This window comes from Apteryx mantelli, chromosome 5, assembly GCF_036417845.1.
Source record: "Apteryx mantelli isolate bAptMan1 chromosome 5, bAptMan1.hap1, whole genome shotgun sequence".
Classification (NCBI taxonomy): domain Eukaryota; kingdom Metazoa; phylum Chordata; class Aves; order Apterygiformes; family Apterygidae; genus Apteryx; species Apteryx mantelli.
The window spans coordinates 11,177,320-11,200,583 of record NC_089982.1 but is presented as its reverse complement, the minus strand read 5'-3'; the positions used below and the strand labels follow the sequence as shown (position 1 = coordinate 11,200,583).

Sequence of the window (23,264 nt, the reverse complement as noted above, 5' to 3'; positions counted from 1 at the left end):
GGTGTGCGAAGCAGGGAGTGAATTACAGGGTGTCAGCTGAGCTGTTGAAACTGCCTATATATTCCTGGCCTGGAGCAAGCATGAGGTAAACTGTGTTAGTTTAAGTGCTGGTGAAAGCTATTAAAGATAACGTGTTTTATCTTACGTTTGCAGTAAGTTACAAGCAGACACGGAATTATCACTGCTCAGCTGACGCATACCAACTCATTACACCGTCGCAACTTGATCATGGATTTGTGGCCTTGGAGACATGTGGGAAAATCTGTATGCTTGAACTTGTCTGCATGTTGTGATGGTTGGGCTGTCTTGCTTCTTTCAGAGATGTCTGCGAGGAGCTGAGGGAGCAACAACTTTAACCCATGCTCATTTGTCTGCCTTCTTGTAGGTGGATAAAGTTTGAAGAGAAGGTAGAACAAGGTGGGGAGAGATGGAGTAAACCTCATGTGGCCACATTGTCCCTGCACAGCTTGTTTGAATTAAGGACATGTATAGAGAAAGGCTCAGTAATGCTGGATATGGAGGCCTCTTCTCTCCCTCAGGTGGTGGGTAAGTAAGCTTCCTTGGCTCTTTCCCTAGACTCTTCCCTATAACTTTATCTTTTTATTAAACTTCAAGATTTCCTTTGAAAGTGAGGGACTGAGCATAGCTGCTTTTTCCTCCCTCCCCCCAAAATACCCACAGGCTTCCTCAAATAAAACGTGGAATAACCATGTTGGAAGACCCCAAGCTTTCCACTCCTATTACGGGCAGTAATTCGAGGTAACTCATCCATTTTCAGTGCCCAGTGAAAGTGCTTGTTTTCCTTAAAAGAGCAAAAGAAGTAATCGTTCTAGGAATAACAGGGAAAACTCAAAAGTACGTGGAAGAAGAGAATAGGTAAAAGAAAGGAAGAAAGTTAGAGTTCTTGGGGTATTTTTGCTGCTATAGGTCCAACCTATAAGGACTTACCATCCTTAATCAGACACAGGGGGATGTCTAGAAAACCTGCAGACTTGGTTTCCAAAATTGTTTAAACGTAATCAATTTGTTGATGTCTAACGGTGACAGGTAGGAAAGTAAAACTCACAGAGCCCTCTTTGTTGACTGGTGTTTTATCAGAAACGTGGGAGGGGAAAACTACTTGCCAGATGGGGAAAGGTAACCTTGATGAGGAAAGACGTGTCATTCTGAAAGAAGCGTTCCAAAAATTACTAATAAAATATATGAACAATAAAAGCTGATGCAAAAACGTCACCTTACAAAGAAAAAAGCTTTTGACAAACATTTTGTGTAACCATACCTACAGGCATATAATCAGTCTTTTCTGAGTTAGGGTGGAAATATTAGGCTTTTTTCACCACAGATATGAAAAGGTATTAGTTTTTAGGCAGCATATAGAAGATGACTTTCTGACTCACTGAATTAGCAAATGCGATGCATGTTCTGCCTCTACTTTCCCCAACTTTTATTATTAGCACAAATAAAAGTTACTGGTAGATGAATAAGAGCTGCCACTTTCCTTTGGGGGACAGCACGTTAACCGAAGTAATAAAGGGAACAATTTAATGTGGAATTTAATGTGCCATAGAGGTTCTTAATAAATCTGGCTACTCTTTTTTTCCTCTGGAACAGAGAAGCAGAAAGGAGAGAATTGATGGAAAACAAGCAGCCTTTGCAATGGTTTGGAAGTTTCTTTTACAGTGCTTCAGTGAAAGGCAAAGCTATGTAATATGTTTTATCCTGTGAAAATGGGTTCAAATTCTGCCTTTTGCAGTTTCTGTCTTTTTTTTTTAGTTCTAAGAGTGAACGATCTAATTAGTTACTCATCTCCAGGACTTTTTTCCGTAGTTAGATTAAGTTTTACTGGAGACCTGTGAAGCGAACGCAGACCTTGTTGAATATGAAAGAAGTTTTACCGTTATATTTTTGGGAGCATCCTGGAACTCAGATTGTAGCTATAGCTTCTTCACAAAAAAATACTGGTTCAGAGCAGATGCCCCTTTCTGGACTAAAAGCTGTTTTATCCTGGCAGTAGTTGCTTTAAAATCTGCTTAATATATGTATGGAAATAACAGAAGGGTGGGCGTCTTGGTGCAACATGTGTGTGTCAGCGGCTGTCCTGCTGCTGCTGGGCTGAGGGGCTCTGCTGGATGGAAGCGCTTATGTTTCATTTCAAAGGAAATGTTTAAGAGACTTCCACTAAAAATAAATTGGCAAAATCTGGTGGTGGTTTTGAGGCAGGAAGGAAAGACTTCAGAATGGTAAGGTGGACTGAAAATTAACAGTCCCTCTCCCCCTGCTCTCTCTTAAGGTGGCTGAATTTTGTTCCTCGTGATTAACGCTCCTTTCCTCTCCCCTACCTCCTTCCTTGCGTGTGACAGAAATGATTGTCGACAATCAGATCGAGACAGGCCTTTTGAAACTAGACATGAAGGACAAGGTCACCTACACGCTGCTCCGAAAGCACCGGCACCAGACCAAGAAGTCCAACCTGCGCTCTCTGGCTGACATTGGGAAGACCGTCTCCAGTGCAAGTAGGATGTTTACCAACCCCGATAACGGTAATACAGAGGCTAACTGGCTATAGCCTTCCGTGTTAAAGCAACCCACAAAACTCGCCTGCCAAAAACTAACTCCCTAGCCATGACGACGCTTTTTCTAACCCACAATTAGCATAGCAAGACCCGTGCTGATAACTCCTCAGTGGTGGGCTCTGAAGGCTGCTTTGGCCGTGGCACATTGCTCTAACCCTATCTTCACTGGACGGAGCGGGAGAGGAGGCAGGTGTCAGGCAGCGGGATGCGGTGGTCGTGGGCGATGCTGAGCAGAAGGCGTAGAGGCACTCTTGTGGCTGGTGTGTAGGAGACGACTTAGGAACAACATTGGAAAAGACAGATTTAGAAAAAACTCCAACCATGCCTGAAACCAAATGGCTGATTGTCTGAAATGTTTATACCGAGGCAAAAGTTTCGTGTGCGTTCGATTTTGGTAACAGATGGTGTCCATGACACTCTTAACCAAAAATGTTGATGGGAGTTATATGATCCAGCTTGCATTTTATTGCTGTATAATCATTGTCCAGTGTGGGTAAAGCTGATTTCCATCTTGCTTTATTCATCCTAAAACTGTTCTGTGGAGTATGTTTTGTGTATGTCTCTATTTCTCTTTAAAAATGCCATGTATATGGTGGTGTCTGTATAAACGTATTTGTGTGCACAGATGCAGAGAGTTATAGAGGCCTTGACTCTGCACTTAATCATGCATTGAGATTTGCAATCTTTTTATTTGAGGTAATCAAAAAAGAGGATGTTTTAAGCCTATTGTGGCTTGCAGTTCTGTAAACTGCCTCATGTGGCAGTATGAAAACTTGTTCAAAAGTCACTATTTTGAAATACCTAGAAGTGAAAGCAAGCTGATATTAATGTTACTGCATTTGAGGCCTCTTACCTTTCTGTGTTCTGCTTCTAAAACTCACCCTAACATCTCTCCCTATCATATTGCAGTTCTTTATTAATACTTCCTACTTTTTATTGTCCTTTGCTTTTGCGACAGGTGTGTATGTGCATGTGAAGAATATTTATGGCTCTTGATGATGCATCTTCCCATGTTCTAGTGGCTTGATAATGCTGAGATTAAACAGATAACACAAAGGCACAGTAAAATGAGTCAAGGGAACGCGCTAGAGGTGAACCTTTTCAGGGAGTATCTGTGCAGGGGTCCAGTGGAACAAAGCGGGGGACTGGGCTTTGAACAGCACTGTAAAAAAAAGTTACAGTTGGGCTAAATTCACAGTCTGGGAAAGGAACTGCCAGCACTGGCAGATGAAGTTATTGGTGTGTGCTAAAGACGGGGAGGCTGCTGCAGAGCCCCTGCAGTGACTGGAAAGGCGCTCTCAGGCATTACTTGCAGTGGTGTGTGCACGTATTAATTAATTTATTTATTCATTTATATTTATATACTGGTTACTGCCTCCATGACTACTACTTTCTCTGAGCCTTTGAAAGAAAGGGTGAACAGGCTTGGCCTAGAGTATGGGGGGCAGAATTTAAGACAGCTGGGTCTTTAGCATGCATCACTCTGAGGTTTCAGTCTCCCTATGTGCGAGGTAGGTGATGCAGTCGCTTCTTGGCTCCAGCCCACAGCCACTTTCCTAAAGGTAGGCACAGTGACACTGAGTGTTACAGTAACACCAAGTGTGGTTTTCAGGCTAGCCCATGGTGCGTTTCTGATTGCACAGTCAGACCAAACTGTGGTCATGGTACTATAGTACGTAGTACATAAAACTATTTAGATGGTCAACTCTTGGCTGTTGGCTCTGTGTTGGGGGAATGATATGCTTAACTCATCAAATTTAGTGTTTTCCTCTGTCAGTGATTTCCTCAGGGTTAGAAATGTAAAGCAACCTGTAGGATTGACTGCATGACATTGTTACAGTTGGTGTCTCCTTCAGACCCAACAAGAGTCTAACTGAAGGGAAAGGGGTAAAAATGTGCTCTATTTACAATGTGCATCTGCCTTCTACCTCTGCGTTGCATCTATTTTTGACTGCACCATATGCTTGTAACAGCCGCCTCTTTTTTTTGGCAGCTGGTCGAGTTCTTCCTTTCTGCAGTAAGAGTCATTCATTGAGGAGCCAGCAAAACCTCAGGGTGCTAAAGACAAATTAAAAGTTACTTAGAATGTCAGTGAAGGTAAACCATGCACAGTGCATTATTTCACTGTACTTCAGATGATAAGTCCTGGCTCTTTGCTGTACAGAGCCAAATTTTCAGTGCTGGTTTTAACGTGATTGTCCTGGGGGGGTGACACTGGCAAGGGACGTATAAGTACTCCCTCCAGCGCATGCTTATTTTTCGTGGCTTAGGGCATCCTTTGCTCAGGTTCTACGCGGCTTAGTTTTTCATTCATTTCTTTTTCTCATTTGAAGGAACTGTGTGGGCCCTGTCTCTATCAGACTGATTCTCAAGAAATTCTTTCTTGGCTTTGCTTAGCCTGCTGGCTGACCTTGAACCAGTTCTTTCATGTTGTTTTGCCCCTGTTTCCCCACCTAGGATATTTATATGTTATAGCAATATATAATGCATTATGTTTCATGACAGCTTTGAGACTTAAGGAGGAAGAGACATATACAAAGGGAAATATTTTATGAATAGTTGTTATTGGTATTTATTATTTACACTGTAATGAAAAGGTAACTCCAGAACGTATTTCACTGAGATATACTGTGTTCCCTGGAGTTCAGCGAGTGCTTCTGAAGGCAGAATTTGTTCTTTAGACAGATAAAAATTTAATGAAGCCAACAGGAGTGCAGCGCTCTCTCACCATGGCTAATAACAATAATAAAAGTGCCGCCAGCCCCAGGTGCTCACAAATTTCCCTAGAGTTTCTTTCCAGGTAGATATTTGCTTTCAAGTGCTACCCTTCATTTCGGTGTTAGCAAAACGTTCATATAATATTCCTGGTGCACGCAGGTTAGTGTGAATGGCAGTCCCTCAGGACACGGGACCTGTGCACTGCTTGCTTCTTACCTCTGGGTAGTAGCTTTACAGGCTGATATATTTAGAAAGCAGCTTGGCCTTCTGTTCAGCTGGCATTTCCTGCCCTTGGTAAAATGGGTAACTTCTCATCTTTAGTCCACCCTAAAACACGTGGATGTAAATTATGAAGCACAGTGCTAATTTAGCTTACGCAGTTATTGCGTGTTCATTAAAGGCTGTTAATAAGACAGCATCTGCTGACGCTTAACTAGACTATGCAATACTTAGGTTAAAAAATGTTATTTACCTTACTGGCTCTTACTGGGCAATCACAGTTTCTTTGGAACCTGTGAATTTGGTGTATATCTAATTATATTAAGCTATTTTTGAACACATTTACTTGGGAAACACCTCTGCATAGTGTCATTACAATGGATTCTGTCTGCTAGTGATTTTCCTCCTTTTTTTTTTTCAAGGAAAGTTATAGTTAGATTTATACACAAATTAAATAATGATAAATTTCTTCAAGGGTATTTGTGAGATCTTAAATCTGGAAACATCCAAGGGCCATGGTCCTCAAAAATGTTTAGATTCCTGTATCTCACTTATTTCAGAGTAAGTAAATGACTACGTTAGATGTTCTAAACTTTTCTGTGTTTCTTACCTTTATGATAAACTTTCTATAAACTACTGCTCTGTCATTACATTTATTCATAATTAGAACTTTTCAAGAAGTTTTGAATGTGTCCTAAGATATTCTTCATGCATAAGGGTAAATTAGCAGAAGTTGCTAAGACTTTAGTCTTGGAAAAATTAGCATATTTCCACTTTGTTGTGTATTGTTGTCAAGTCAGCTGAGCTTCTCTATGAAACAGTTAAGCATGCGGCTATTGCCATGCTCTTAGTTTATCTTCTCGGATTCTGGTCTCAGTGTTTGGAGTTGACGTGATACATGAATGAGCCCTATGCAGTTTTATGAAATGCATGTAGAAATTCAGCAACCGAAGAAATGCTGCTTTTCAGAGGTGACCGGGAGGGTAGATACTCGCCTCCCGCCACTGCAGTGCCCAATTCCTGATGGTCTCCAGCCACTCTCTGGGCACGGGAAGACCCCATCTGGCACGACTGTATCTCTGTGGCCAGTGGTCACACAGGCATCCTGTTCTCAGCTCTTTTATTTCACCGCTGTTATTGAAGCCAGACTAAGTGGCAATCAGATTGGCAGAAACACTGAACTTGAGAGTGGTAAAGCTTTTTATTCGTAACTGTGTCATAAAGACTGATATTGCATCTTGCCCAGTGATCATGTTTGTAAGAAGATATTTCCTTAGAAATCCTTTTGTCATTGGGAAAGAAATTGTGCAAAAGATGACAATTTGCTGTGTGCTGTTTGATGGAGGAGAATAAATCAATGTGTTTCTTTGCTGTCCCTTGAGCAGGATACAGATGATTATCAAAAAGCCGAGCAGACAAAGCTGTACTACGTAATTCCTAAAAGTTACTTTTACAAAGACACTGTCCTTTTTGTTTCTTTTTATTGATAGAAAGCTGTGAGATGTCTGATATGTTCAACAAGGAGTTTCAGAAGCATTTAAATTGAACTCCTGCGTGTTTTCTTGGCAGAGGTGCACTAGCGCGTCCTGTGTTGTTAACTGCCTTTCTAAGAGTTCTGGGTGTTAATTCAGACGTGTCCTTTTGTGGCGCAGAATACAGCATTTGAAGTGAGCCCCTGCAATAAATAATATACAGACAGAAGGCCATCCAGCAGGCTTTGGCCATCTGGCACACCTTTGGACTGTAATGTAGAGCTCCCATTGATTTGTCCCTCTATAAAAGGAGAAGGATGTTCACCGTTCCTTATTCAGGTGCCTGAGGACTGTCTAATAAAAGTTCTCCGGTACTTTGATGATGAAATTTGCTATGCAGTGTGTGTTTTAGATATTGTTATTTAGAAGAGAGCTGCGAGTTTTCTGCTTGCCAGCATTTTGCTTAACTTAGGCGCATGAGAGCCATTGGCACAAGCGTTGCAGAGTAGTGATCAAATCATAATAAAAACAAGCTGTCAAAGGCTGTAGAGAGCTGGGGTGTGTTTGTGTGCAGGGATTTAACCTTTGTAGATAATGGCATGCTACCCATCACTGTGTGAATGGTGTCTGTGCTGTCCAAACACCTAATGGATGTTGTACAGAGAAGAGGCAGGAGGCGGTTATTTATTTTTGCTGTGCTGACAGAGTAGTTTGGAAACACTTGAGTTAAAATAACAGTTATGCTGTCTGCAGCGCATTAGATGATGCGCTGAGAGTGTGAAAGCTAGCAATAGCTGAAAACTTTTCCCCTCTAAAGTTCTTATTCTACATGAGAATGCATCTTTACTCTATCAAGTGTTTTTCACACAAACTGCATCGCAGGTGCCTTTAGAGAGTTGAATGATACAATGGCAGTTAAATAGTAATAGCAGAGGAGGAGAGAAATTAAGCCAGAAATAAGATGTTCTCAGGGGACACTGGAAAAAAAACCAGCCAGTTTATTTAGCTGTTTGCATTATTTGAAGCATTACAAAATAGGGTATGCCTTTTCAAGCCCTAATTTTGGTGTTTATATGGTCAGGATATTCAAAATTGGCTCTTACAGGGAAGTGACCTGATTTTTTTTCAAAAGCAGTGTGTGTCTGCCATTCTTATTTCCTGCCCGTGCTCGGGACGGCTCAGCACAACTGAAATTGCAGCTACTTTATTTAGTTGCTTGAAGTCTGGTTCTACGATGCCTGAATTTCAGGCACCTAGAATTAAAAATTTGCCCCAAACCTGCTGAATGAACCCTGAAAGCTGAAGCTACAGAGGAGATTTGGTGCTCCAAATGAGCAGGCTTGGTTCTTCTGTCCCTGACCTCTGCAGAAAGGTGCGCTTGTGTGCATAACTGCGAGTGTTCAAAACCTCTGCCTCCTACCTCGCTTGCTTGTGCAATTGCTTGAGCGTTTTTCTCTTTCTTTTTTTTTTTTTTTTGACTTTTCCACTTTGCTCTCTTCCTCCTCTCTGCTGCTGCTGCTGCTGTCTCCTGCTTGCACCGCCAAAGCACGCAGCCCGCTTGAGAGCTCCGTGCCCTGCCTAGCGACGCGCATGCTGGATGATGAGATCCGAGTGCGGCGCAGCCCCAGTGTGGGATGGCTCAGTAAGTCCCGGGGTACGGGCGAGGGGCCTGGGGTACTGCACTTGCTTGCGGGAGTTTAGAGGAAGAGGAGCGGGTAGCTCTCAGCAATCAAAGTTTCTTAATGCTTGCTGCTTTATTAATAGTGGGAGGATTGGAAATCTGCTCCTCGTGGCATGGCTGCTGCTCCGGCTGTCCCCATGTTACCCCCACTCTCCCCGCACTGTGCTCTCTTTCACTCCGTTTTCACAATTGCTTTTTGTAGTGGAGAAACAGGTAGCTCAGCTGCACTCCCATTCAGGCGGTGGTCTCTCTCCTAACCCACCCAGCAGAATTTAATGCATATGTTGATGTATCCTTTGGCTGTCAGAAGGTTTTCATTAATTTTGCCACCAATGCGGTATTAGAAATAAAACAAGCTTAAATGTTTTAATTTCCATATAAATTAAATGCAAAAATAAGCTCCCTTTATCACACGGCTAGCAGGCCCTGCCAGCTTTGTGTCTCAGTGGTGAGCTGGGCTTGCCTTGGGCCCCGACCCTCTCCCGTTATCCTTTTGAGAGTATTGCTCCTTAGCAGCCCTGCACATCGCAGAGGACTGTGCTGTTCCCACAGAAAGGCACAACTCACTGCGCTGATGGCAGAGAGGCTCTTTACCAGCCATCGCAATATCTAGAAATCTGAATTTCAGGCTATTTACTATGAAGGGAGCCTATTAGTAGAATGAGATAATAACATGGAGGTGTTTGGATTATCACCTTACTTTTTGCACCAGCACTGCATTGAATGCAGTCCAGGAAGAGGCTTGCATTGCCTTTGCTGGAGAGACAGTAATGCAAATTAGGCCTGAGTCAGGAAATGATCCTTAGTTAGCAAACTGTGGAAAGTTTCTCAGAAGTGGTATTGCTGGGCTTTCCATAGAGGCTGAGATCGCCCTGTGACACTGTAATCTCCAAACAGCCGCGTCTGCTGCAGTTTGTCCTTATGGGCAGGCTGTTACACTAAAAAACTGACCATTTGACATGTCCTTGCTGGCTTTGGGTCTTCAAAGGGCGCACAAGGGTTAGGCAAGTGAGTTAGGTGGGATTTAGGCTGTGCAGATCTGGGCCATAGTGTCTACACAGCTAAATGGCTTTTGATAGAAAAAGTACAGACAGGTTTGCACATGCTGCATCTTGTAGCTCTAGTTATGCTTGTCTGCAGCCCTGACTTTGCTTGGCACTCACTGTACATTCAGGGATGTGGAGATAATTTTGAATATAAGTGGGGGCACTGTCAAGTTTCTCAGGTCAGCAAAGCTGCTTAAAGGTGGTAGGTGTAGTTTCTAGTCGGTGTTTTAAAGACCATCAAAGACAGTACAGAGTAGGAGAAGTATACTTGAGGACCTTGTAAAGCTTCTTCTGAAGATGATATGCACAGACACCAAACTTGAGGAGAAAGCAGTCACACTGCACCCTCAGAAGATTTTGGCTGTCTACATTAAGTGTAAAATTGAATGAATCAAATATGAAAATATGAAATATTTCAAATCGAATATGAAAAAATGAATCAAATGAATCAAATATGATTTGAGAATTTAATATGAATCATCCTTAACCCAAAAGCTCTGTGTAAGTCAGGCTTATGAGACACTTTCTACCTCCAAAGAACAAAGACCACTTTTTAGACTTTTGGTACTCCGATCTCTTAATGCAAGGCCACTCTGATGACTGAAGAGCGGAGTGAATAAGGTCTGTGTGCTGTGCCAAGTGAAGCGAGGAGGAAAGGCTTTGATCTCACTTGTTAAATATAGTGTCATGATTAAAGGCCCTGAATAGGTAAGCCTTGGCACTTCCTGGTCACACCATGCCTAAGTTTTGTCCCAAAACTTAGTCTTCATAGATACAGACGAAGGGATTGTGATTTCCTTGAAAATGGAGAATCCCGTTTATTTTTTGTTTGGAATTTTTTGTACCCATTACTTCCTAACTTCCAGTATGGGAGACTTGCATGACTATTTTTTATTGTGTGCTGGAGGTAGAGTTTACAGGCTCTAATGCCCTGTAGTATTTTCAAAATAGAGGGGATTTCTCTTACAGGCAGTTATTTTTGGAAAATCATAGAGTTGTTTGTGCTGTACAGTCCTCTGTAGTGTGGGCAAAGTTACAGGGGGCAGCATGACATGATGGCAGAGGAGGCAGCAGACCTCTGTGAAAAGAAGTTCATAAAGTGCAGATAAATGCCCTGCAGTAAACCCTGGAAACCAAGGTTGGCAGGTGTCCCTGTGCGTAAGGGGCCACCTGTATTCACCCCTCTATTTGCGGTCGGTAGCCTTGGCTACTGAGTTTAGCCAATGGCAGGTGGAATTGGCTGAGTAGTGCTTGCGGGAGTATGCAGGTTGAAGCAAATGTGTTGAGGTTAGTGATGTTTCCTTGCAAAGTGGTCAGGAGACTTTCTGAACCTGGTCTCTGACTCTGGTAAATGGCTGTTAGCAGTGGAGCTAGAGTTATGGTAAAGTGCTCACACCTCTTTATGGGGTTAACTCTCAGAAACAAGCCCAGGTGCCGAGTTTGGCTTTCTCCCTAGGGTCATGTCCTTCTGCCTGCTAAGAGCTCTGTCAGTGCTTGAAATAAGAGCACTATCACACAACACTTTCAAGGCAGTTTGTTTAGAGAGTACATCAGAGCAATGCTGTATTGCTGGCTAGGGATTTATGGGAAAGAGGGGGAAACTCATGATCCAAAGCTTTCTAACTGACAAAAAGAGTTTCTTTAGAGCCCTGCACCCTGAGGTTCCTGCATCATGTTGTACAAACAGCGTTTTGCCTGGTGTCCCTCGCTTCTAGGCTTCATACATTTGTCCTTGTTCAGCCCTGTAGCGGTAGTGTTGCTGTAGCTGTGATGGCTTAAGAGTATAGGCAAGGTCGTGTTTGTAGGGAAGTGTAGTATCTTTATTAGCTCAGTGGATACAACTGGAAAAAAACAGACAAGCTTTTTGGCACATCTGTCTCCTCACATCTGGAACAGAAATGGGAAACCTCAAGCAGAGTATGCATTGAGAATAGTTGCTCTGAGTTTGATTAGGTTATGTTGATCAGGTCAGGAAATGGAGAGAAAAGGTAATTGGCATCTGTGAGGCAGAAGAGGCTGTTACCAAGAGGTGATAAAGTCATTAGCCACTTCCTCTAGAAAGAAAGGTAATTATCTCCTAAGGAACATTCAGTCTGGGATGTCTCATAAACAAAGCAAACAAACTTGTAACCTGGAAAAGTATCAGCTTTGAAAGCTATGGACCCTCGCTATGGTCTGTTTACTCCAGAACTGGACCTAGAAATTTGGACAACCACCAAAGCAGTCTGCAGAAAATGAAGACAGACCTTCAGCAGATGCCTTTCTCTACAGCTACGTAGTGCAGCTCTTCTGAATAAAATGCATTAAAATGGAAGTAAACAACGGTATAAAATAAAACCATTAATGTTTTCTACACTTTCCCCAAAACTTTTTGGAAGCCCTGCTTAGTTTCTTCTCAGTGGGAGACATTAGCCAGTATCAGGGCTCGGAAGTATCAAACTAAGATTTGAACAAGAGAAAATGTAGCTCTGCAATGCTCTCTTTCTCTCTGCATCAGATACACTGGTTTGTGCGAGTTGTTTATCAGCCTCATGCAGATGGGCAGTGTGGGATATGCAGCTCTGAGACCAGCCCACAACTGTTCCCATCTCTGCAGGTCTCTGAACTTCTCCAGATCTGTTTAACTCTGCTGAATGCTTTTTTGTTTCATTTCTCTCACTCAGTAGCACTCAGGTCAACTGATAGAAGCTTTGCTTTGACTCACTGAGCTGCATGAAAGCAATTATCAGTGTGAACAAGCTTCACATTAAAAAAAAAAAAAAAAGTGCTTCCCTGTCTCTTGGTTTGATTTTATTGGCTCAGATTTGCAAAACACCCATGTGTTTCTCTGCACAGAACTTCAATCTTTAATTTTAATCCATGAGTTCATTATATACTTGTCAAAGATTTCCCAGAATTGGCAGTTTCTTTGCAATCTTTAAAAGATAATTAATTGCACAATACATTAAAACCTAGGGATTTTTTTTTAATAATGGACTTAAAGATTCCAAGAATCTGTTTTTATTTTGATTTTTTCCATCTGTGCTCTTTACCAAATATTTCTTAAATATTAGTTCATAACACAGAAGGTGTTATGAACACCTTTTTAGAAAAGCAAAGTAATATGTACATTGAGTAATAGATGCTAGCACATTTGATCACTTTTTTCCTGTTTTATTTATGCATTGTGTATCTCCTACCTACAGGTTTCACATCAAACACATCGATCAAAATTTATAAACATTGTGAAGTCTGGCTTGCTAATAATTAAATGGGAGACTGGTTAAGATTATATGTATCTTGAACCAGTCTTACAAGTGGCATTTCTCGTTCCATGAGTAGACATTTTTGTAAAAACTTCATAGAGCTAGGTGAGTCTCGCATCTGGTTCAGAATGACAACGGGTGGTAGGAGAAGCTGGATCCCCCTTTTAGAATATCGAACTGGGCTTTGCTTTTGCTGTGCTTTTCTTTCCTGGATGTGGTGGTAACACACGGCATGTATATTGTGATTCAGTGTCTTATAACAAAGAATACTGTAGGTCTACCTCCACATACACTGAACGTATTGGAAAGAAAATCCAACACTGGGTGTCCAAATCGTCTTCTCACTACTCCTTCTTTTGCTCAGTATGCATAGTGGGGTACTGTTGTTTTTAAATGGTGGTATTCATCAGTTCATAAAAGATGACTTATGTTATAACATGAGCTGTGGATATTCAGCAGCATTGGAATGACTGAGCAAAAACATTAATGGAGATATTCTGAAGACCTCAGTAGTAGACTTGTGTCCTGTATAGAGAGACCAGATTTGTTTTCACTGGGAGCTGATGAACACTGACGATTTGGCCTTTCATTATATGAATATCTAACCATAAGTTTCATCAATGTTGTCTTGAAACATCCTAACCTAGAAATACCTCAGAAGTTGGGAAATGCCTCTGTGCCAGCTTTCTTGAGTATTTTCTCTCTTTCCAGTTATGTTCATGGTCAGAAACTCTGTGATAACAGCTCCTGTTGTTCTGCTTCTGGTTCCAACAAGAGTGGGCGAGAAGGGATGGAAAAATTTCAGAACAAAAGAAAATGCATGCTGATTGCTGGGGTTTAGAATATTGTATCCATCCCAGCAGTCCCCTTTTTTGCTATTCTTTTGATTTTTCTTTTTGATTCTTCTTTTGCTATTCTTTTGATTTTTCTTTCTTCTGATTATGGCTATTTCTGGTTTCTTCAGTTTTAACTATAAAGGCTTTTAGTGGGATTGTAGAAGTGAATTCTGAAATCATGATTTTTTTCCAAGTTCTTTAGAACTATTTTCATGTAATTCTACTTCAGTTCTACTTCAGTCTACATAAGAATAAGTAGGAAAAGTAGTCCATAAGGGAGCATGCAGCTCCTGTCTAGCTGTTTTCCAGTGCTTGAATGTCATTGTGTCGGGCTTAGAGATGAATAGTTGATCTTTGAAAGGGAAACGGAGGTTACCTATTTCCTCTGTTTGCCTCTGTGCTTTTCTTTGTCTCTCCAGAGTATCTGGTGTCAGGAATTGTTGACTTTAGGCCTACCAATTCGGTGCACGTGTCGTTTTGCTCAGTAAACCCCTAGGGTTCATGGATTTAATTAACAAGATTGCTTGTAGAAAGGTAGATTCTTATTAAATAGAATTGGCTGTTTTGGAAGACCACGACCTGCCAAGCTTCCTCATTGCATGAGCTGCATACCCAGTCTTGTAGGCTGAGGACCGTAGGGCAGATACTGGCTGTGTAGGAGAGCTAAGAGGAATGGTTCAGAGGTAGCAGTGACCATGAGGGTCCCACTGCTCTATTGCAGAATGGGTTTGTAACCGGGTCCCTGGGTGACCCAGCAGCATCAGCCTCAGCAGCCAGTTGCTGGTTTGTTTTTTCCCACAGCCAGGAATTATGAAAGGTCTTAGACTTTATTGCTGTCCTAAAGGTTGCAGGAATGCTGTGGATCAGAAATGATGAACCATTAGCATCTTTCTATCCTATGTGCCACGTGAAGTTAGAGAAAGCAGCCTGTCAGGGTCTCACATTGCCCATGTGAACCTCCCTTGTGCAAGGAAAGGTGTTGCTGTAGCCTGAGCCTCTGTGTTCTTCTTACAGGATTGAAACAGGTCTTCTAATTGGTGTTGACGTTGTTCTTACAGGCAGTCCAGCCATGACTCACAGAAACCTGACCTCCTCAAGTTTGAATGACATCTCTGACAAGCCTGAGAAAGATCAGGTAAGCTGCACATTTGGACTTCCCTTGATGGTGTATACATTTAGAAGCTGGATGTTTGGAGAGGGAGCCTTTGTACTGTCAGACCGAAGCAGATGCAATGGGCAAGCAGGGTGAGTTAAGTTTTTCAGAGTCCTGTTACTGGATCCTTCACTTCCTAAGCATCAGCCTCCAAAGAAGCAGGTTAAACTCACAAAGTCTGAAGCAAGTTCTGCCATGTACAGAAGCTGCCTGGTAACCTGCTGATACCAGTGAGAAGGGAATGCACAACATCCAGCTTTTGATATATTTTCTGATCCTCTTCCTGCTAAAAACAGGGTCTTTGTTTCAACTGGGGCCCCATGGCACTGTGCAGTAGCTGCGGTTGTGCAGCACTCCACGACATGCATTCACAAGGGAGATGGGATGGAGCAGGAGCATTTAAGGGAATGTGTCCCCCCTACATCAGGTGTCCTAATAAAAGATGTTACCTCGCCCTGTGCAACTGTGCATCACTTCAGAAATGCAACTTTAATAAAAGGTGACAGCAGAAGAACAGCTTCAAAGTGAAGATGAATTATAAAGTTAAGTTGAAATTGGCCTGTAGTGCCCAAAGAAATGAGCTCTTTCTTACCAGTTGCCATGAATTTGACTAATTTCTCAGAACAGGGCAATGCTTATGGTATATCGCACGGGCTTTCTTTGTGTGTGCTCTCACCATTTCTGAAAGTTTGAGTCTGAGGGGTAGGAGTGAGTTTATTTTTACTCTAGTGTCTGAATGAGGTTTCTGTGCAAGTTGCAAAAACTCTTTATCTTGGTTTTAAAAAGGGGGTTATTCTCAAAACACGACTGTTTCTTTCAGAGCATCTTTTTTTCTGTCCTTCAGTGTTCTTTAGTCCCATGGTTATTTTCAATGCAAATGGGAGTTACTTTGGAAAATTATTTGGGTAACACAGTGTATACTGGCCAGTTGAGAATGACTCTAATCCTTCAAATGATAGCTGGTTGCAATCTTTAAGTGCAACTCTGCTGTATAGCGACACAGCAATGTCATCCGTGTAGAAAAAAAAGTTCAGAGTAATTAAATGTGGTAAAACTATTCTTCAGTCTGCTCCCTCTGTCCTTTCTCCGTCTCTTGGCATGTGATTTATGCTACTGTTACTTCCCTCTTCTAAAAAATATAAATGCATTATCTTCCCATTTGGTATGTGATAAATCCATGCAAAAGGAGGAGACGGCTGATAAGAAAATAAACATCATAATGCTGAATGTGCAAAATAAATATGACAGAAATAAAAAAAAAAATTTCCCCTCTAGTATCTAGTTTAATTATTCAAGAAAATACTTTAACAGAAAGAGAAAGGGTGCAGACAGTGTTTCACGTTGACCCCAGTGTCATTCAAAGTTGTAGCATGCATCTATATAATTTTTTTCCCCAAAAATATCTGTTTCCAGTATTGTATGCAGATATACGTGGGGAAGGAATAGGACTTTAAGACAACCTTTTCACTGGAAAGGCTGCTGCACATTACATTTTTAATCACACTGTAATTGGGATGTTATAGGCAGAGTAGTAGAAAACTAGATGTAAATATTGCAGCAGGCTCTTTAGATCTCTGCAGTACAAACGTTCTCAGTTGTCTCTCCTGCTGAAATTTCTGTGGACATATTAAACACATCCAGGTAATAGACTTTTTGTGTTGAGTCAAGGCTAAAAATAGATTTTTCAGTAGTGCTAATAGTGATCTGTGTTAATAAATCCAGTCTGGAAGTGTGCTACAGTTTTTAACGTTCGATATAGATAATGCTTGACTATTTATAGTGAAAACCGTTACTTTTAAACTAACTTGTTCCAAAAAGCTGTTTAGTTAATTAGCCAGTGTCTGGCTGATGGACTTTGGCCAGTGGAACCCTTGTACTGTAAGTGTTTCAAAGCTGGCCTGAGAAATCACCTTAGATCTCAATTTTAGTTACTGATTGACTGCAAGTTGTGTCTTGATTAAAATCTGCGAAATTGTGATGATGGCTGGCAACTTTCTTGAGCAGAACTCAGTGTGCAGTACAGGAGACAAGGGAATAATTCATGGTGTTGTGACAACGGGAGCTGGAAGGAGAACAGATTTTCTTGCCTTGACAGCAGAGTGGCTGGCTTTCATTATTTTGGTATCCCATCTGGAAGTCTGACAGTTAATGAGGCCATATAGTGAGATATGAGTCTGCTGAAGAAAAGAGGCTATTCCATTTTTTATTTATTTGTGCGTATTAGAGGCCAGCATGTCTTCAAACTATGACAGGCTGAAGTTAGTTTATAACAGTTGCTTGGAGCAGGAATGGGACCTGAGCTCTTTCATCAATCACTTTTTTGCAAATATAGAGTATTGTGTATGTGTGTGTTAAATGAAGCAAGGCTTTGAACAAACTTTTATATATCTTTGGCATTTTTGCTGCCTACCCACATCCTCATTTTCAGTATTATGACCTTTTATGCTAACAGGAGTGGTGCAATTAACAATGTAGTGAGCTTGTAACCAGAATACTTTTTATGTGTGTTTCAGTAGGTTCTTATTAAGCAGAAAGACACCTGGGTAAAATTAAAGCAAAGGCTCTGGAAAGTCTCACTTCAAACTGTGAAAAGTGCTCCTCAGGAGATATTTCCCTTTTCTTTTTTTGTTTCTCTTTCTCTCTCCTTCTCCCTTTCTGTCTGTCTTTATGGAGAAGGGCTGGTGGGAAGCGCTTTGCGATTGCATTAGGACCTCCAACCCTCCCTTTTCTGAGGTCGGTAGAGTGGATTTTGTGATCTGGCCACCCACAGGACATCCTGGAGAGAGACACTGGACCCTATATTGGAACAGCTCTTGTTCTGTAAACCCTGCCTGGTTCCTGTCGGTAAACACTGGACACTCATCTAGCTGGAAGTGGCCACAGTAGTTTGAAGCAGCCATTTTTTTCAGTACCCTTCGGCCTACATGTGAGAATCTTCTTGTCCAAGTACCAGCCTTCTACCGCAGTGATTTTAAACCTTCTGCATCATGGGATGCTTTGTCTCTGCTTAGCAACAGTTCCCTCGTGTCTGTTTGGAAATGCAGGCTGATCCTGGTCCTGAGCATCCACCTGTGATTTCCCTACTCCTTTCCCCAGAATGCTGTCAGGTCTGAGTTGAAAAATTCTGTCGCCAGTCATATGATCCTGGTATGCCTTTGAAATGTTTGTTTGGAATCATTCTCTATGGAGCCAAAGGTGGAGCAGATCTCAGGTGAATTGCAATTGCTTCGCCACTCATGGGGCATTTGTTTCCGGTGTGGACCTCCCAAGCTGGGAGGAAGAGGCTTAGTCCTCTGCAGACAGCAAAGACAGAGGAGAGTGATCAGATGAATTTTACCATAGAGATATGAATTTACAAAGGGGGGACTGTAATTGTCAAAAATGGAATTGTTCCGTTTAATTCCATATTCCTAACAACTGGGGAATTTTAAGGATGAACTTTAAGTCTGGAGTGAACAAAAGAAGCCTGGAAAAGATCAGAAGAGGACACTCGGGGGGAAGCTCTCTGCGGAGGAGTGGAATGCGTTGGCATGTTCCCTAATACGCTTGGCCACTTCTCTCTCCTTTTGGAGCTTGCCTGTTACCGGCAGCAAGGCTTGAGAGTGGTCACCTGGGTATGGCTGCTTGGAGGTGGCCTTTTTTTTCTTTCTTTTTTCCCAAGGTGCCTGCCTGGTCTCCTGAACTTATTTTGGAGTCCCTGCAGAGAGCTCGCCTTGCAGATTCGATTCAGGTTTCAGATGGGCCTTTGCTGTCTGCAGAAGCAGCACCCCTAATGTAGACGGATCTGTTAAGAGCCTCGAGCTAGGTGAGATGCATTCATGCCTTCAGGGACCTATGCTGGGGCAGCATCTGGGTGAGGAGAGCCCTTCTGTTGCAGGAGAACACAGAGGCTTAAACACTGCTTGGAATCTCTCCCAGGACACTGCAGTGCAGCATACTAGAGAGCACCAGGTGTATCTGGGGTTTTTTTGAAGGTCTATCAGAGAAGCCTCCTTGAGGCTGCCTTCCTTGAGGTTTGCAAGGCCTGTTTTGTCTTGCCCTGCAGCATCCTTGGGGAGGATCAGGAACAATGCCTGTGTGCAAAGGCAAATACAGGCTGGAGGTGGTGGCAATTATATTGCCCTCCTCCTGTGAGAGAAGAACAATAAATGATCAAGGGAAGAGACAAAAGACATAACCCTAAGCTTTCTTTATGAAGACCTCTGAAATGAGGACCTAGGCTTTGCTTCACTACACAGGTGCCGGCCCAGTTAGATGCCCCATTCATCTTAGTGGCTTTCTCAGAGGGTACAAAGACAAGCGGGAAGACTGGTAGGGCTGAGGACAGAGACATAGAAAGAAAATGTTTACTGTGGTCTCACAACACACTGATATGAGTGCAGCAAGTGGTAATAACATGAGACATTATTTTATTAAAATCATACATAGCACTCGGATGTACCTGTGTTAAGCCTCATGAGGTTGTTTGCCCTGCCCTTAGTGTAGGGATTGTTCTATGCTTACTTTGGATTTACTTTGATTTTCTGTTGTTTTGTTTTTCTCATACTCTTTGCCTTCTTAATACACTTTTCAGAGTTAATCTTCTTACTGGCATAACCATTAAACTCATGTCAGAGACAAAGAAAATGAACTTAGGATCTCTCTTGGAAGAGGCTGGAGTGAAGGAAGGACAGAGGATGCTCAGCCTCTTTCCAAAGGATCAGCCAAGCAAGTGTTGCCCATTCCCAAACTGGCAGAGCAAAGAGCTGTCAGTTAGCGAGGAAAAGGGAAAGGGCTCATGGGCTGAAAGGTTAAGAAAGAGCACAGACAGCAAACACGTTGAGGGTTTTGCAAAGGGTATGAATGTATAACCCCAAGTGCTCTGCAGCCAACCCTGTTATACTGCTATGCTATTTAGGACCTATGTGGTTGGCCTGTCCTTTGATAATTTTAGGATCATTGCACTTTTTACTGTCATCCGATCTTCTGAAAGCAACTTCAGTGTATCATTGTTCATTAAAAAAAAACAAAAACCAAAAAAACCCCACAATTCTTGCCATAATTTCTATGTCCGTTTCTTAATTTTCTCTTTCCCCTCTGACACAAAGTGTTTTATGGACATGTGATAAGCAATTAGATTAGCAACTTTATCAAAGGCTGGATTGCTTCTTGAAGAATGATGAACTAAGAACATTTTCATTCTGTTTGTGTAGTTCTTTTCCTTATATTTGAGGCTGCATGAAATAATATTACCATCAGAATAAGATAGTACCAAATCTTAAAATGGTATGGAAATCTGAAATAAAACCCTAGGTTATTTGTAAGGTAAGCATGTCTGCTAAATTCAAAGTGTTACGTTATTCTTTTTTTCCCCCTTAATTCTTGGAAAGCAAATGATTTTAAAGCTGAAACAACAAAAGGAAGGACAATTACCAAAATGCAGAATTTGCAGGAAATCTTTAGCTGTGGATTACCTCTTACAAAAGTTGCATCGATAATATTGATTCAGACCTTATGTGTGCCTGCCAGACACATAACACAGTGCCCACCTACCTCAACTGCCTGTAGTGGCTGCTCTGCTACACTGGTACTTATAATTGATGGTATATTGAAAGGGAAATTCATGTGGCAATGTTTTATTGTTTCTTCTGCTAATGCAGATTTAGTTACTGTAAGTGAAAACATAGCGCATGGACATCAAAGCTTTGCACTAATGGTATGTTGTTGGCATGGTGGGGTAATATCAAACCAGACTTCTTTGTACCATGCCTGAGTTGTGGAAAGTGTCAGGCTCGTTTGCTGTGTCCAGCTCTGCTGGGTCTTCTTGCTTCTCTCTCCTGCTGTCTACCTCTGATTCTTTCTCTTGTCATAAGTGAAACACAGGAAAAGGAGTACCTGTAACTCTCTAGCAGAAAATAACTGCTGTCATCAGGTACAGCACAGTACTATCTGCTCAGTTACCTTTAAACCCCGAGCAGAGCACTCTGCTCACCTTTCCTGACCCCCTGCGTAGAACCAATTGCAGAATGGCATCCGCAGGCAGCAGCGGGCCCGGGTTTTCTGGTAGAGCAAGAGTATGTGTATTGTCTCTGAGACACATTCAGTCTTGATTTACTCTTAAATTGTTATTTTAGAGCATTGGGGTCCGCCGAGGATACCGACGTGTTACAAAGCCCTTTGCCTGTCAGGTCCTTAGCTGAGCTCATAGGATTAAAAAAAAGTACCAGGGTATTTAGTAATCCCTACAAGAGGCAAATCTGGGAGGGGTGTGGGGGAGGAGGAGAAGAGAGGAAGAAGATTTTATTCCTGTTCGTACCGCCACGCTCAGTAAACATGTCTCGTTACCGGAGGTGCAACAACTGAAATAACCAGGAGCTCCCAAGAACGTTTTTCCCTTTCTGCCTGCAGCGCCTGTGGGAAGCTTGTCCTGGAGCTGAATAAAGGGCTCGATTCATGCCTCCAGCCAGCCTAATGTCTCTCAGCAGCACGAAGCACCCAAACAGCTCTGTGTGGTTATGAGTGTATTGTTTATGAATATTAAAATTAGTTCCTTAGTTAATTTGCATGAATCGGCCCCTTTCCGCCCTGAGAATGATGACTTGATTCATTTCGTTTAGATTGCGAAAGGCGCTGGTTCAGCATCCAGAGTGTCTTTCAGAAGATGCCAGGCCCTGCCTCAAACCATTCTAATGGAACCTGACACTAAGGATAAATAACTTCAGTAAAGGACACACAGTTTAGGTTTTGCTGTTTTATGATGGGGTGGTTTTTCAGATTGTTTGTTTGATATTTTGGCAATCTGTAAAGGATAATTAAGGAAGAGGAGGTGTGTTACATTCCATTGTATTAGTCTTGGCAGAACTCTTCTTCACGAGGCAGCAGCATAGAGAGGTGTTTTGCCTCCATTTACCTTATTTTATGTGATTCTGGCTGCAGTTAATATACTGGTCATTTGCAGCTAGATAAACAAGCAGAAGCAGTGGTACTTTTGGACAATTTCTTTTTCTTTTCTATTTCCCAATTAATAAATCAGTGCTGTAGCTTTGTATTCTTTCCCGGGCGCTGAACTCTGTATTGCCAGATACAGCAATGTGAAATCTGAAAGACTAGTACCTCTAATGGCAGGGTAATTCCCGAAGCTCTTGAGGGCTGAGCTGTTTTCGAGAAGTCTTTTACTAACACCATGTTGAATAACAGCAGAATCAAAGACCTAAAGAAGGTTTCTTGAGCTGTCAAACAAATATAATCTTGTGGTTTAACCTAATCTGGTGCACAGCAGTGTTTGACTAGAAGAAGCACGTGCTTTTGACAGGACACGCAGCCAACCTGTGTGGTGCGTCTGTGCGCATTCGTATATGTACATTTTAACTAATTGCCTGTGTTGGGCTGATTGGATGCATCTCTCCCATCATACTGAGCTTGACAGTACCTGGCCCATGAGGCAGGAAAATTTGCACTAGCCTGGTGCAGGTAAGGGACAGGCATGCTGAAAGTAGAGGTTTATAAAAGTGTCCTCACATGACTACTCCATGGATGTATTAGTGGCCTTGGCTGTGTTTATTGTTGCTCAAGCCATATTTGGGATGAGTTCTTATCTGGCAACATACCTTCGATTTTACCTTTGCTGATGCCGTGTGAGGATTCCCGAACCACAGTACACCTGCAGCCAGATTAATGTCTTGTTGCTCTATTGGGAGGAAAGAGAGGATAGACAATTTGCTTGGAGTTGTGTGGGAAGCAGCGCAAAGCTCTCAAATCGCCTGAGTTCCCATTTCCATCCTCAGCAAAAAGAGCATCTCTTCATTTGAGCAATCTTTAGGCAGAACAAGTTTTTCACTCTCTGCACAGTGCATAGGACGTGTATTTTTGTGTATGGTGTCAGAGCACGGCTTGTAAGTTAGCTCGATTCGTATACTCTTAATACTTTGAAAGTAATGTTGTAAATTTTTTTTTTTACTGCTCACAGGGCAGAGCTGTGAACAGAAGTTATTTAGAAGATCCAAAGTACGGCCGTTGTCAGCCCCGTTACTGTCGTGCTGCGAGTGGACTGTAGGAAGCTGGGAATGGTGTGCCCTTGCCCACTCCTGGTACCGCTCGCGGTCCTAGTCCTGTGAGAGATCCTTGGGTCAGGCTTTGTTCGAATGTCCTTGGCAGCGCTGAAAGACTGAATCACTAGGGCATTTTTAATGCCTGAGATGAGAAATAAAGGAGACATTTAAAGAAAATCTGGGAAAGTGTTTGTCAGGGACCCATTATTGCTGAGCTGATGCAATAGCATATCCAACATGAATATACATCGATATAAGGGGAACGTAGTGGCCTGGCGTTAACTCTGGTTGCAA

General features: G+C 42.2%; 1 protein-coding gene across 1 annotated transcript in view; it reads left to right on the top strand.

The window, feature by feature from the left end:
* Positions 1–23,264, top strand: part of SLC4A4 (solute carrier family 4 member 4) — a 198,358-nt gene that overhangs the window by 105,347 nt on the left and 69,747 nt on the right. The window contains exons 5-7 of the mRNA XM_067297497.1: positions 386–546; positions 2,361–2,513; positions 14,849–14,925. Of these exons, the coding sequence (XP_067153598.1) occupies positions 386–546; positions 2,361–2,513; positions 14,849–14,925 (391 nt within the window). The remainder of the gene's footprint in view (positions 1–385; positions 547–2,360; positions 2,514–14,848; positions 14,926–23,264) is intronic.